We start from the raw sequence: 16416 nt of genomic DNA on the forward strand, positions 1-16416 counted from the left end.
ATGTTGTGACACATTCCACCTGTAACCATCATTAAAAATCTCTGTGACTTGTGCCACAGTAGCCCTTCTGCCATCACCTCATTGCCAGTTCGTGGTTTGTCCCTCTTCGGACCACTGTTGGTAGGCACTCACCACTGTTGACTGGGAGCATCCCACAAGCCTTGCAGTTTCGAAGATGCTCCAAAATGGCTTTTTTTACTGGGAATTAAATACATGAAGGATGGTCTCTGACTTTTGCACAGTACTGAACATAGTTATCTGACAGCTTTAAATGTGGATGCTTGCTGTATCCTAGTTTTCCCATTAATTGGATCACCATGGACAAAAAACAAAAACAGTATGCCACCTTGTGGTCTGGCCATAACAATTTGGCCCTTGTCAAAGTCGCTCAGCCCTTCACGCCTGCCCATTTCTCCCACATCCAACATGCTGACTATGGTAACCAACTGTTTGCTTACCGTCTAATAAATCCCAGACATCGACATGTGTCGCTGTTACAAGACAATCAACGTTATTTGCGTCATCTGTGAGTGGTCACAATGTGTTGCCTCAATGGTGTATTATGCAACGAATTGAAAACACACCCAGTTATGCTTAGTGGATCACATTAAAATACGCAGTCAATCTTTTAAGGAAACAAATATGATTCTCAGCACATGATACTCAAAAGATAACCATATTGAATTCATTTCTGCTCCATCAATAACATATAAAAAGAATTAATGACATTTCACATTCCTATACATTACATAAAATATTCACTAATATTTCATTAGGTGATCATCATGAATGTGTGATGTGTATTATACAGGAATTAACAGGAGCAAATATATTTATTCACCCTTTTTTCATGATGATTTTACAATTTATAGCATGTCCAAACAGTCTCAGACCTCTTGTAATACAACAAGACAATACATTTATCTTGCTCTTACAGCTTCAAACAGAGAGAAGTCAGTGAGAATGAGATACTCTACAGTACTTACACTGCATTCTGTTCATTTACAGCGAATGTCATGAGCATTATTTGACTTTCAGTGTTATGTATAAGTTTTATGTATTAGCTTGATATAGTTAAAGTTGTCACTGCTGATAATAAAAATTACATTTGAAAGAGTAATATTTTCAGCTGGATACTGAGCCATTAGCCTCCTACCCTTAAGACTTCACTAAAACACTGTTACCGCAGAACAACCGTAATGAAAAAGAGCTCTACTTAGCAGCATGGAACCAGAGCAATAACAAACTTTTTACTGTAATGTGACTGCACAGTTCGTAATGCAACAGGAACAGTTCAGGTGCATGTAGGCATTGTCATTTGCCTAAGTTTAAGTCTTGAATGCTTTACAGTCATGAAGACTTACAGTGTGCTTAAAATCACTGGATCGTTATACATTGAATAGATTTTAATCTGTTCATAAACAAAGTATATTCTATCCACCACAGAGTATGTTTTCAAACCATTACATTATATGTTCATTTCTCATTAACAAATGCATTTAATGAAAGTTGAGTACACAACAATAAAAGAGTTTTACTGTACTGTTCAGGAATATGCTATGAACAATGCAAGTACATGTAGTCCCTGTAAAGCATTACCACAAAATTCTGAAAGTCTAAATTATGGCTAACTAAATTTTGGGGTTTATCAGCTTAATAGAGTTGAATATACAGTAAGGTGCAAAAGACAGGGACCAACTGTTAATTATTTACAGTCTAGTCAAAACAGCCATCTAGATGAAAAGTTTTAAGTACTGTTTATCTGATGGTGGCTGTATTGGTGGTATACCAGGTCTTGCACTGTTGTTAAGGTATAAAATAATGAGCTCTTATTTGTTGTTATTGTGGTAATCTGTCTTTGTCCTTGCCTATGCAGCTGGATTATTTTATATCTAATCTCAGAAGTATCTCCTGAAGAATGAATAACTTGTACAAAATGGCTTTTTTTTTTTACTGGGAATTAAATACATGAAGGATGGTCTCTGACTTTTGCACAGTACTGAACATAGTTATCTGACAGCTTTAAATGTGGATGCTTGCTGTATCCTAGTTTTCCCATTAATTGGATCACCATGGACAAAAAACAAAAACAGTATGCCACCTTGTGGTCTTAAACTGCATCATGTAAGAAACTTAAAATGAGTGGTCTGTCTCTGGGAAATATTTTAATGTAGAATTTAGAGTGCCAACACATGTCTAACTGCTCTGCAGCTTACCTGCACTCTAGCTGGGGTTTGATATCAGAGGGGGGCTGAGTTGGATGGCCAAACTCATCCCTAAATTCCAGAGGCAGAGAGAAGGGAACCCCCACCCGAACAGATGAGGGAACTACACTAAACACAAAGGCTGCTGCACTGCTTTCTGAGAGAAAGAACAAAATAATACAAAAGAGAGACAAATCAATAAACAATAAATCAAAAGTGAATTCCAATAAGGTAACATTTCAAATACCCTTTAAGTAAAACCAATAAATTAATGAACACAAAATGCAAACAAGGTAGCTGAAACTTGTTTCTCATATGTGGCTTTAGGAGTCCAGTCCTGCTTTTAAGGATCTACTACCCTGCAGATTGACTACAACTAACACCTGACCCTACAACTTTAATCTTGAGTTGTGTAGCTCTTCTGTACTATGACAGCAACATAGATGATAACTGTAAATAAGGTCAATTAAATGTTTTGATATATCTTTTACACTTTTATGGAGTAACGTCAATGTGTAAATCGAGTGGCCACTCATCCCATCTCTGTCATTTGTACCGAGAATTCTTATCCTGCAAGCATTTCAGACGTTCTGTGGTAAACTGGCATTTCTCCATCTGCCCTTGGAAACTAATCCCATGCAAACCTTAGACATTAAAGTGCAACTTACTCAATCTCACATAAAATTAGTTATATCAAATGAATGTTTACACAAGGTAAACAGAAGTTATATGCTCTCTTCAAAATTACCATTCTTTAAGCTAATGTGGACCTTTGCAATGCAAGTGCTTCTCACTGAAACTTTGTAAAATACGTGCTTAAAAAAAACACAACAACATATCACTTTGTGAAAGAGACAAAATGTAGCTAAGCTCAGATTAGATAAACACAGGCTTAATGTGTTGTAAATTGAAAAAGGTAAATCTGAGATACCTTTAATAGTGAAGTGGAGTGTATAGTGAGGCAGTCGTTTACCGGCCCATTCACTGGCTGATTCGCCATCACTCAATATAGTTTGCAGCTGAAGTGTGTACTTTCCCAACTTATTCAAGTTTTCTGAAAACACACATGCACATACACAATGAGAACATATAAAAAACAAAACCCTGTAGCTAAAACCTGCACACACGACAGCACAAATGCTTTGTTTCTGTCAAAAAGCTATAAAACTATTTCGTATCACCATGAGTGTGTCAAAAATACAGCAGTATGAAACAGCAGAATTTCACAAAGTTTCACCACATCATTAGTTTTGCTGATTAACTGTGTAAACTGCTTATAGGAAGTTAACTGAGGATGAACAGAGAACATGCTGAACAGTTTCTACTGTTAAAAAAAGCACATCTTGATTTTCTACCTTTATATTAAAAACACAGATTCACTACCCAAAAAAAACTTCAATTAACATTGGGTGGGATTGTGTGTGCTCTGTTGGTATATTATGTCTTTACCCATTACTTTGAACCAGTACTCCCACTTGGAGGAGTGCACACCAATGTGAGAGCTGGTTGGGACGTCCCCTTTAGGAGCTAGGAGAAAAGAATAAAATATACAATAAACACTTAAATGCACACTTACAGAGAATTTATTATTTAGTAAACCTGCTCATGGATTGCTCATGGACGCAAATGAATAACCTTTCACAGACAAATTAACAGTTGTTTGACAACTGATATCGATTAAAAAAAGGTAATTTAACTTCATTTAACTTCATTTCACATAAACAACAGTTACAATCTGAAAAGACAAACTAAAGTTAAAGGATTTTTTTTGGTGCAATTAGCAACTGGTTCTGCTAGACAGGCCTACTGAAAAATTAAGCGCACAGCTAAAAATAGCGTCGTTCAGGATCACTTTACGATACAAATACAACAACGTACCATATTGAAAGCAAACATCCACAAGCAGTAAGACAGACAACTATGGTCACTAATGGTGCATGCTGCATGGCAGTTGAGGAAATGAAAATTATAAAGAAGGTCATGGTGGACAATGACAGCTTTCTAAAGCTACTAAGATACAGTGACACACAGGTAGCCCCGGATATGGCATTTATGTATGTTTTAGCTTACATAAGCATGAAGTGGTAAACATAACTTGCAGCAGCCCATCACTGCATATTCTAACCATTTTGTCAACTTTTTAGATTTTAGTCATATAAGCATAAATACAGTTGTCAGCCCCATGGTTTAAACAAAACAAGGTTCTTATGTAGGGATTGTTTAATACAGTTTTGGGTTGCTTATTTCATATACATGCTGATGCTTGACCCCACCTATCAGTACTACATTTCATGCTCCATACAAGGAAGACCTCAGCGGATTAATCCTCAATTGATGTGTGTGCTCATAGGTTTACATATATCAAGTATTTTACAACAGCTTCCAACGTAGCTTGACCAATCAAATTTCATAACTAGAACAATCCATTTTATAACTAACATTCTGATGGGTTGCATTCTTGAATTTAGGCTTTCCAGCTAACAGTTAATCACTGAGTAATAACAGTAGGATAATGGTCAAAAGACATTAGATCTAAAAAAAAATGAAAAAAACTAAACAAAACAAAACAAACGACAGAACTTACAGTGCCAGATGACTTTGAGCTCGATCAGGAGTTTCTTTGCATTAACATTAGCTACTGGCAATCGTGACATGGTTTCTCCTTTCTTGTTCAAAATCTCAACTTGGATTGGACCTTAAGTAGGACAGGTGAAAAAACAAAGCTTGTTAGGCTGAGACAACTGGACAGTGACCACATGTAAATAGGTTTGGTTTGTAGCATTACTGGTGCTGGAGACTGCAGGTGAAGTTGAGTCAGTGAGTTTGCATGTGCATGTATATAACTGTGAGATGCATTCGAAATGTGTACTGCTGTGCTTGCAAGTGTGTGTAGGCACATGTGCGTACCCAAGGGCGTGCCAGCTGGTCGAATAGCTTTATCAGGCCATGAATTTCCCTCTGGCCATGTAATCCTCAATTGGTCGGGGAGCCTATGAGAAAGAAAGAAAAAATTACACTGCAAATGTAAATACTACCCATTCACAAAGTACAGCTTTGTTTGAGCTTAACTTTCCATCTTATAATGAACCTCAATTATCAGTTATTTAAGCAAAGCAGATACCATATGCAAAGACTTCAAAGGGGGGTAACTGAAGAACTAATTAGCAAGTCATCATGCATTGATCCCTTGAAAGAGGACATGTGATCACTGTGAAGGACACTGAAGAGTTCTACCTGACTCTTTCTAATTTTGTAAACCATGACACCTTCTGATATCACATTAGTAAAGTGCTACTGATATTAAACCAGCATTAACAGTAATGCCTTCTGCATTGCTATATTATCGGTAAGTATTACTGAATGAATATTCAGTTACACATGGGAAAGAAAAAAATGACTTGATAAGGCAGATGGCAGATACCAACACTGATTAAATCAACATTATGATATTATCATTAAAAAGCATGTTTCCAGTGAAAACATTAAACTAGAATTGCTAAAACAGTAACTAGTTTACTTACTTGGCCAGTTCATCATCAATGCTTTTCCTGATGGCAGCAGCTGTTGCTAGTCTGTCAATCTTAGATATGGGGATGGTTTTAATCTCATTATAGAGCTCCTTCGGTTCCTGTGGACACATAATGCACCCTGTTTACTTCTACTATAGATTGCAATGCATTGTAAGCAAACACAGACAAGTTAAACATTTTAGTTTTATGTATTCAAATGACAATCATCCACTGTATTCTAAATAATGTAACTGAAAATCAAAAAAATATAATTACAACTACCTGTTACAGTGCTGTGTTTGAAGTTCTAAAGAATCAACACAAACTGTAAGCGAATGTGGGCAGGCAAAGTCAGAGTCTTTCTAGCTGCATGATTCAATGTGATATAGCAATAAGGAACTTGACTCATAGGATGGTTTCTACAGATTACTGATTTTAAGGGGCTAAAATCCTGCTATATTTATAATTTAAACGTTAATGTACAGTAATACCTCAGTAGTTTTTCCTAAACAGAGCTTTTCTGACTGACAAGACAGTCAGTTCTCAATTATCACATTTTTAAACTCAAATAAAAGAAACATACAGTGCTAAATAACATTAATATTATAGCAATAGAGATACAGCTACCCATAATCACTGTGGTTTTCTAATACTAAAAGTAAGATTTGGACATATTATATGTGTTTTTGTTATTCTAACCATGTGTTTTGTGTTCAGATCCTACTGTTCAGCCTGTATCGCAGTCTACAGTTAAATAGTAAGTGCCTCATACTGGGTTTCCCAGTGGTATACCTGTTTAAGGTTTCGCCCCATCATCAGGAGATTGCAAGCTCGAATCTCAACAAAAGTCATTAATTATCAGCATTAATTACCTGTTATCTGCAATTAGGGCTGGGCGATAAAACGATAAGTATTGCGATATAACTTTTCCTCAATAGAGCGATAAGACAGGTTCGATAAATGTTCGATATAATACACCATTCTCACACTTCCACGTTTTAGCGAAAGCCCTGGTGGCGCTTTCTACTGTAAGGAAAGCGACACTACTCTGCTGTCGCCAGGAGAGGGGGCACTTCCGAATTTTTCGACTTGATTAGAGAGGGAGGGGGCCTAGAGTAAAAAAGGTCGCCAAATATACTTTAGCAACGGCTGAAACGTGGAGTTATACATTCCCTGTCTGAGTGGATGTTATCGGCGATCTGTTCTGCTGCGACCGAGTGTGAGTGACGAGGTCAGTGGTGTAACTGAACTCACCTCTTTCCGTGCATCCTAACAACTTTAGCGGTGTTAAATCACGTCTGCAGCGCCGTGTTACAGCGCCAAACCGTCATATTTTAGTATTAGTGCATTCTCGAGCAACGAAAGTGAAAGAAAGAAGTGGGTTCATGTTCGAAAGTAAACTGAGGAAGCTGTGAGGCATTGGAGAGCAGGAGAGCGCTGTCTTTCCAGGCTAGCTGTTTTTAGCTGCTGGCTAACTTGAAGCAGCGCTCCGGCAAAACACGGTGAATTGATGATACTGTAGATCAAACAAGACACAAAATCACCGCTTTCAGTTTAAACATACCTAAAAGGAGGACTCTGTGACTGGTGTGAGAGATTCACACTGCAGATAATGCTTTTACACAGCGAACGTCAGATACACTGCGGTTCACCCATTAAACTACTACGATAGCATAGAGAAACCCAGTCGTCGCTAGCTGGTGTCTGAATACTGTGATCTGCTCTGACATGGATGTGGTAGGAGTGACAGCAGTGACCTCCCGAACCGAGTTGACGATGTTGAGAAACTAAAGAGTTTAGCACTGTTGTTGGCCACTTGTTTAGCATTTGTAACAGGGTAGCCGAGCGCTCGTCACCAGACAGCTAAAAATAATCTGTTTTCTTTCTTAAATCATGACTATTACAAAAATTGCAGCTGTGCTTTTCAAGCTGATAAAACAGCTCAGAAACTTTCTCCCACTGTCCCAAGACAGATTAGTGAAATGTTCCACTGTTTGCCGAGTGTTTGTCATGATCCGACCATAAGTGATAGTTTAAAACCACAATTAACCACCCAGGAGCAAAATCTGCCTTCAAACGTGAAAGAAATCATGATTTGACATTTATCGCTATATGTATCGCTATCGAACGATATAAATTTTGTTTATCGTGATAACGTTTTTGGCCATATCGCCCAGCTCTATCTGCAATATTTTCACCAGTACAGATCAAATCACAGGCCGCCACTATGCTCAGCCAACTGATATACAAGTCAAGCCCTACTTTAGATACCAAACCAGTGTACAGAAATAGCATACAAGTTGAGCAGTCGGTCAGGGGGCTTCTGGTTAAGAATGAAACCTGCACTCCGAACACCAAGGGCCACAGGTTGCTCAAACTGTCTTAGTGTTGTATGACACTAGCAGGCGACTCAGCTTTTGCTGCTTAGCAGCATGCATTATAGACGGTCTTCTTTCCACAAATTATTTTTTATACTTGCACAAATAGACAATTGTTATAGTATTTTATGGTATGTGAAAGTTACAATTTGAACTATGTGTGTTCCTTTCCAGTTGTGTGTTGAAAGGTATATTAACTTTATGATTACAATTATCTAAAACATGGACCTAAACCTTATTATGGAAATGTCTATTGCAAATCATCTAGTTATTAACATGCATACATACACACAATCAGACAAAGTCAAAAACTCATGTTATCTCCTACCAATGCAATTTGCACGTGTCCTCCTGTGGCGTACTCGTCTCCTTCATGGTCTCCATAGAGCAGAAACTGAACTATGGTACCAAACAGAATAGGTTGAGTTTTCACTGATTTCACCTGAAAAAGGGAAAGAGACTCAATAAGATTAACAGTCACTGCTTATGTAGCCAAATCTAGCAGTTGTTTGTACTTTCAGCACATTAAATGTTTTGTCTATAGCAGCGTGTGCCTTCTTGAATAACCTCAAAGTTGTTTCTTCCTGTTTAGTGGGCATGATGTAAGTGACACTGAATGAGATCATGCCGTCCAACATGCATGTGAAAATTTACAGAACATCCAAATTCAATTTTAATAGAAACATTTATTGTAACAATGGCATGCAATTAGTATGTATATCATATCAAACAGCACCAATGACACAATATCAAAGCACATGCTTGTGTTTGCATCAAATCCTCACTTGTTGTCCTGTCTTGTAGACTTTGCCATCCCAGTGGATGGCTTTGAACCGAGCCCACGGTGACTGCAACCGTTTAGTTGAAACATCTGTGCGAGTCATTGTACCTTGGAAACCAATGAACTTCACCTGTCACAAACAACAAAATGAATATAAAGTCTATGTGTCACACAACCTATAAGCCAGCAGCCAAATTTTTATATCTGCTCTGTTTAATGGTAAAATAACTGAACTTAGAAACACTTGAATAATGGAAATCTCCCTCTCACCTGTTTATCATATCGTTCATGGCACTCTTTCAACCAAGCAGTGAACTCTCGATTGATCTTCACTCTCTGCTCCTGCAAGAGAGACAACCAATAGCAAGCTTCATAAAAATGATTCACAAGGGCCTTTTCCAAACTGTTGCCACAAAGTTGCAAGCATACAATTCTTTACGTCATTGTAACAATATAGATATAGAGCATTAACATTCAGATTTCCTTTCACTGGAACTAAGAGGCCCAACACTAACTATGCAAAATACACCCAGATGATTATTCCTCCTCCACCAAACTTTACTGCTGGCACTTTGCATTTGGGCATCTGAAAACCCAGATTTGTCCATTAGACTAGCAAATGGTGAAGTGTGATTCATCACTCCAGAGAATGCATTTCTACTGCTCCAGAGTCCAATGGTGATGTACTTTACACCACTCCTGCCAATGTTTGGCATTGCACATGGCAATCCTAGGCTTGTGTGCATTTGGAAAGGTGGTATCCTCTGACAGTGACACACTGAAAGTCACCAAGCTCTTCAGTACAACCCATTCTGCTGCTAATGTTCATAAGATTGCATGGCAGTATGCACCTGTAAAGTGTGTGTGTGGCTGAAACTGCCAAACCTACTCATTAGAAGGGGTGTTCACACACTTTTGACCAGGTTGGGTTGCAAATGCATATGTGAGAGCAAGGAAAATACTGAACCTTAGGGTGCAAGGTCACTATGGAGGTGGTAGAATACTTTACAGTATAATATAAAATAATATGATATAATAAGTGAATTAGTTGTGAAAAAAGTTTAAATTCTGCTTTAACAAAATGATTAATCAAGTAATGCTTTAGAAATAATCCTGGACAAACTTTCTGTAATGTGCTGTTTTTTGAACTCCTTGTTTAGGTTATTTGAATGAGATTATGAATGTTGTGAATGAATGTATATTGTTTGTGTATTAAAGCAGCACTGAAAGAAATCCCGCTGAGTCAAGTACTGACTAATATGGCAATGAAGTATTGAAACTTGAAACTTGCTGTATTTCCTGCACATCCATTTTCTCACACGCGTTGGGTCTTTGTGGACTGTGTTAAATTCTCAAGTAGATGACTCCATTATGTCAAATTAAAAACTTTTTAAGGTAATGAAAGTAGGAAGAATAAAGTAAAACTACTGCAGGGGAAAAGTAGAGTAAAATCTGTTAAAATGGGAGTCTAAGATTTCTTAAAGCATTTAAACTGTAGCATCTCCAGCAATTTTCTGACTGTGGCACAAACACACAATGCTTTTTTTCCTGCACACATAACAAGAACATATAACTGAACACTAACATGCATCACAACTACCTCTAACTAGTCAAGAGTGTATTTACGCATTACCTGGCCATTGAGAACTCTGGTAAAGATAGTTTCTTTGTCTCGTAGCTGTAGTTCCAGATCCATAAACGTTAGTTTATTGGTGCTGACTTGAAAATAGTCATTAGTGAAGAGGGCGCCCGAGATCCTGTTGTAGCATTCTAATGGAACTGTACAAACTTTCTTGGGTCTTGCACACCACTCAAACCTGAAACAAACAAAACAAACACAGACATTCTTTGTTCAGAAGAAAAGACTGAGGTAACAAAACAGTAAAAAAACGAGCTTTAAACATTCATCACATTAGGACAATGGTGAGAAATTGTTTTAACTGCCAACTTTATAATAACATATAATATAATAATATAATAACTATATTTTAAAAGTGCGTTTATTGGACAGTTTAGAATAAATTAGAAATGCAACCACTGCTCTATAAATTGTAAACATGCCCAATAGCCTCCTACAGTGGTGCCACAATAGTCCCAAGAGTGAGATTTTCCCAGTTTAAAGTTTACAAAAATCTCTTCACATGATGAATCTTGAAAGTGGGAGAAACTTATGAAGAAACTGTGATTTGGTGCAGATCCTTGAGGGTGGGCTATTTTTTTTCCCCTGCCACACAGTGAACGTTACAGCTAGGAATCCAAATATCATGTCTGTATTTTTTTTCCTCTACATCAGTGGATTTCTTTATTGTGGGAGTGGATTCTCATTAGTCTCATAATGTATTTGTAGTGAGAGGACACTGATGGACAAAAATCACTCAAAATTGTGAATTCAGTCAAACTGATGAGGCTGAGGGATGCAACGCAGCACAGAATACCATATAACAAATAGCATAGTAAATGCTAGTTTTAGGCCAGAACGCCCCTTGTGTATAGGAGAACTTTGTATAAATGAGGCATTATTACTCATCAACAGAAGAATAAGGAATTAATCGTCCATTCCAGAAGCACTCAAAGATGGGTCTTTTTCCTCGGCCCTCGGCGTGTAAGACAAAACATTCATCATCATCATTCTCTGCAACTGTAACAGACACACAAATAGAAATTTAGACACAAGTAATTTCCATGTCAAATCTGAAACGGAAAACACCACCAACCACAGACTACAAGACTTCAACCAAAGCCACAAGTTTTTTTGTGCAAAATAATTACTGAATGCAAAGCAAGTATATTTAAGAAAGTATATTTAAAATAGACAAATCAGGCCATTTAGAGTTTAGAAGTTTCCTTTAACTTTTATAAATGTCATGATCCTGTAATACTGACCAGCCTTTGATATATGTGTGTTGAAAGAAAAAAATAATTAAAAAAACAAATGAACACTTACAATGGAAGCCCTGAATCACAAAGCTACATTTAACTAATAAACCTCACCACCTTACAAATACCTACACTCTATAAATGGAATGTGTACTAAAGTCATGATAGTTGGCTGTCAGAAATATATGATAGTAATTGGAGAATATGGGGTCTGTATGGGATTAACATAAATTTGTTAATGTAATACATACATTTACATCATGTTCTGTCTGACTGTCCAGTGGCATCAAGGTATGTTATAGGTGGTGCAGGCATTGTAGATTAAATAACATGCATCATATTCTGCTGCACACCGTACCTTCCAGTTTGTTTATACCTTATTCTGTTAACTGACATGATCCTTGGTAGGTTTCCATGTTTGAGCAAATTATATGCACAGTAGCAGTGTATGTATAGTTTCTGTGTAAGGCACAACAATGAATTTCCCAGTGTAGCCATCTACTAAATTTGGTATAAATTAGGAATTACTGAATATTTTTATTTTAAAATATTCTATTGAATATTAAGTTAAATATTGGAATATTTTATGTTATTATTATTATTATTATTATTACTACTACTATTATTACTATTGTCAGTAGTAGTAGTAATAATAATATTGTGCATCGTTTTTCCTGTTTGAACAGTAATGAGAAGTGCTGGAGAATAGAGGAAACATCTCCAAATAGAACTGACAGAACTGACAGCTGTGTGGTACTGGTGACAAGCTGGCACTGGCTTCATAAACAAAGTTGGGTTCATCAGTGTGGTAAAAGTACCACAAAAGTGGTAAAATATATATATATTTTTTGATAAATTGTATAATTTAGTAATTATCCAATTTCTCTATTTTACCAAATATTTGTTGCAGCCAAATAATTATATATACACACAGACACATACATATAATGCATACCTGGTGTTAAGGCATATGGGTCCTCTGGGTATGTTTCTCTGTCATACAGGAAAGGATGATATCTGATCAGTCCTTCTACTCTGGCGTCTCCCCCTTTACTGGCTTTAAACTCAAACTCTGCCACACTGGAGTTTATATAAAGAGTCTGCATATCATTATCAATCTCTCTCAGATTAAGAAGTCTTGGCAAGCGAGGGGATCGATCAATCAGGCAGATCTAAAAGAGAAAGAAAATCAGATGCTGTTTAATATTATAGGGTTTAGCTTCAAAAGGCTTGTGATGTAATATGACAGATTCAAATTAAATTAGAATCAGAATCTAATTAAATTAATGACATCATTAGTTTTTGAATACAGCAATCTGCATATACATTTTTAAAATGTACTGTTCTGTTCTAAATCTTTCCTTATGCTACTGAGGTTTTTCGTTTGTTAGCACAAGTATTACAAGGTGCTAGCAGGTGGCCTGAGCTGAAAGCATGACAGACATAACAACAGTAACAGAGAGGCAGGATTTGTCAGAATATTTATCTGTTGCCTTTTTCAAGCACCATAATATAGGCCAGAGGTTTCTTTATTTTCGATTTTACATGCATCAAAAGGGACAAAACATGAGAAAATACAGCACTGCGTGGAGTAATATTCATCTGTGCCTCAATTTAACTTCAGTCGTTAAACACTGAGTGATCTTTAGCTTCTTTGTAATGCTATAATGTTGAAATAAAAAAAAAAATTACAAAAAAACATATCTGTGTTGTCAAAACGAAACCTTGTATTTCCAAAATGGTAAATTTTTAAGAGAAAGAAAAAACATATCTTATATAGCAAGTTGGTGTAACAATACTTTTTTTGACCTTTTTATTAGTCCATTCATTGTGAAATTTGTACACACTGTAAAGGGCAGTTGGTGTTTACAAGTTAAGTAAAAATACAAAAACAATGACAAAAAAGAGATACAAGGTTCTGTCCTGAAAGTGACAATAAAACATAAAAACAAATTTCTTGAACACTTTTTTTTCTTATAGATGCACTTAAACTTACATTGACATACCTGTATGTCAATGTTTGACGTAGATTCAGCACTTCTCGAGTTTCTCATGTCATTTCCATGGATACCATGAACATAGTAATGATAGATGTGCCTTAAATAGGAATAAATAAATAAACAATAGGACAAAAATGTTATCATAGTGGTTTCAGAGAACGATTTGACAGTGTTCATGCTGCATTCACATCAGACACTCACGCCAACTCCCTAGTCCACAAGGTGAAGTCTTGTTTAAGGTAGGTAACATGCTCTGGCTGGATTCTACTTATGACTATAGCAGTGAAACTCTCTTTGCTCTGTTCTTCCAGAATGAGTGAGTGCAAGAAACGCTCTTCATCCACTCTCACATGAGAGCAGTCCCCAGGCTGTGTGTAGGACAGAGAGACAGAGAGTGTGCAAGAAAGTTAAGAGAGGTGTTAGGTAAGCACAAAGAAAATATCAGTAAGCCAATAGTAAGCAAGACATAAATCGCAGCTGTCCAAAAACAAAACAAAAACCATGTCGCTCCATTTTTTTAGATATTTATTTTTCTACATCATTTGAACACAGGAACTGCCTTTTACATTTTACGAAGAATGGACAAAGAACTACTACAAAATTACCTGGAATAAAATCCAAATAATATAAAAAGTTATGAAGGTTGGAAATACAAGTTATTTTGGACAGTAACGAATTATGGCATCTGTAAAAATGCAGTGTTACACTAGCATGATGTTTTTACCTTCCTGTTCCGGATAATGCCAGAATAAATTTCCTCTTTGTTTTTTTCTTTCTGCTCAAAGTCTTCTTTAGACATCACAAACTCATGTGCATCTGGAGATCCAACTGGCTTACTCATAATCTACAGTAGGACAGCAAATGAAAGCAGTGAAATAACAGGTAGCCCATAAATAAAGATCTATTATTAATATTAGCAGCAGTACTAGTACTAATAGTAGTATTAAATGTAAAAGGTGATCACTGAAAGTGTTTAAAGACCATTCCACTGACTTAATTCCAACTGTGATTTCACAGTTAAACAAAAAAAGCTCCTCAGACTTTAGATATTTATAATGATTATGTTATGATCAGTTTAAATCCATGGCATGGCATTTTGTATTGGGAAATGGCTGTCCCAAATCTTGACCCCTAAATTTCAACTTGTCAAAATAGTATTTTTCTGTATTTTTTTTTTTTTAATTGAAGTTGAAAGACAAGATTTATCATTAGCTTAATTTTTAAATACGAAAAACATATATATTTTTAGAGCAGGAAGTGAGACTGCATCCCTGTCCCTCATGGCCACATGGTAAGCAGTTAGATCCCAATGTTTTTACGTAAATGTGTCACAAATTCTGAAAACCAGTATGTACAGAACGTTCATTACAGAAACAAATATCTACTGCAATTAAGTAAACTTCTATGTGTTTTAATAAAAATGTTACGATTTTGTGTGTGCAACTATTCAACGCCTTGTTTGCTAGTCATCTAAGTTTCAGCAGTGTTATGATTGTTTTGTTAGTGACGAAATTAAATGTTCAATCGGTTGTTTTAATAAAATAAATGTAATTAAGATACAGGGTCACTCAAAGCAAAAGGATTTCAGACCAAAGTCCAAGTCAGTCCAAAATGTTTTTTCAACTCTGACTTAGAACCACTGTGGAAGAAAGATCCATAGAGTAATGTATCTGCAGCATGCTGTACCACAGTTAAATGGTAATCTAACCCTATGTTCCACCACCACTGATACTTTTGATTTGCACAGCCTCTACAGGTCAACTATTGAAATCACTAATTAATAAATAAATTTTAAAAACTAGGGGAAACTCTTTTAATGATTTGTATTCAACTTCAGGTTTAGGTGGGGCTGATTGTGGCAGTGGGGATTTCCAGTCATACAAATTTATTTCTAGCTTCAACCACACAAGAGTCATTCCTGTAGTATTTGTGTTTGAAAAGCACCTTCCTGTGCAATGCATTTGCTAAGCAGAGAGATGGCTAGTACTTGGAATTAAACGTTTTGCACATTTAGAAAAAGCATGAGATCCTGTAAGGATTTCTGCAAAAATGTAGACAGTAAATTCCCAAGTGTAGCCAAAATCTATTTAGATCTTTCAAACAAATGTGCACACTCCTTCAATAAGTACTGGAGCATTACAGGTACATTAGGAGTGCACTATATATCAGCAATAAAATACTATTTGCCTGTAAAGGGATATTATTATCTTCTCAATATTGCAATTACAACTCGTACACTCGTTCACAAGCACAAATAGGGTGCAAATAGTGAACATTTTGGCACCCATTTGTGCTGTGACACAACTAGTCGTGCTCTCATGCTGCCCAGTGAAAATCTCAGCAGTGTGAAAGATTTTCATGGGTTCAGCAGAAGGACAACCGAACTGTAGTTTGCAACAAATGTTCAGTTAAGATACAGTGAGGAGAAAATACTCTTAAAAAATACTTTAAACAAGGGATGCACCGATAGCTAGCTTATAAGTCCTGATATTTCTACAACTCCACTTTTAAAACTGTTTTTGTTATTGGTACTAATAAAACATATCAAGCTTGAATGAATGGCATTTACTTGTTAGAATACATATCGTTTCACATCTGAATTTCAAGTCGTTTGTCTCATATGTGCTTCTCATTCACTCACACTTTCCTCTCTGAGCTTCAGACTCT

The 16416-nt window shown here is 36.5% G+C and overlaps 1 protein-coding gene across 1 annotated transcript in view; it reads right to left on the reverse strand.

Moving 5' to 3' along the window:
* The window catches only part of smchd1 (structural maintenance of chromosomes flexible hinge domain containing 1), a 47232-nt gene that overhangs the window by 23025 nt on the left and 7791 nt on the right, over positions 1-16416 (reverse strand). Inside the window, exons 7-21 of the mRNA XM_036597827.1 lie at positions 14474-14593; positions 13951-14117; positions 13756-13846; positions 12705-12921; positions 11396-11510; positions 10506-10689; positions 9143-9214; positions 8877-9002; positions 8420-8533; positions 5726-5832; positions 5112-5194; positions 4789-4899; positions 3654-3731; positions 3136-3258; positions 2217-2361 (exon numbers count right to left, since the gene is read on the reverse strand). Coding sequence (XP_036453720.1) covers positions 2217-2361; positions 3136-3258; positions 3654-3731; positions 4789-4899; positions 5112-5194; positions 5726-5832; positions 8420-8533; positions 8877-9002; positions 9143-9214; positions 10506-10689; positions 11396-11510; positions 12705-12921; positions 13756-13846; positions 13951-14117; positions 14474-14593 — 1853 coding nt within the window. The remainder of the gene's footprint in view (positions 1-2216; positions 2362-3135; positions 3259-3653; positions 3732-4788; positions 4900-5111; positions 5195-5725; positions 5833-8419; positions 8534-8876; positions 9003-9142; positions 9215-10505; positions 10690-11395; positions 11511-12704; positions 12922-13755; positions 13847-13950; positions 14118-14473; positions 14594-16416) is intronic.

This window comes from Colossoma macropomum, unplaced genomic scaffold (genome assembly GCF_904425465.1).
Source record: "Colossoma macropomum unplaced genomic scaffold, Colossoma_macropomum, whole genome shotgun sequence".
Classification (NCBI taxonomy): Eukaryota; Metazoa; Chordata; class Actinopteri; order Characiformes; family Serrasalmidae; genus Colossoma; species Colossoma macropomum.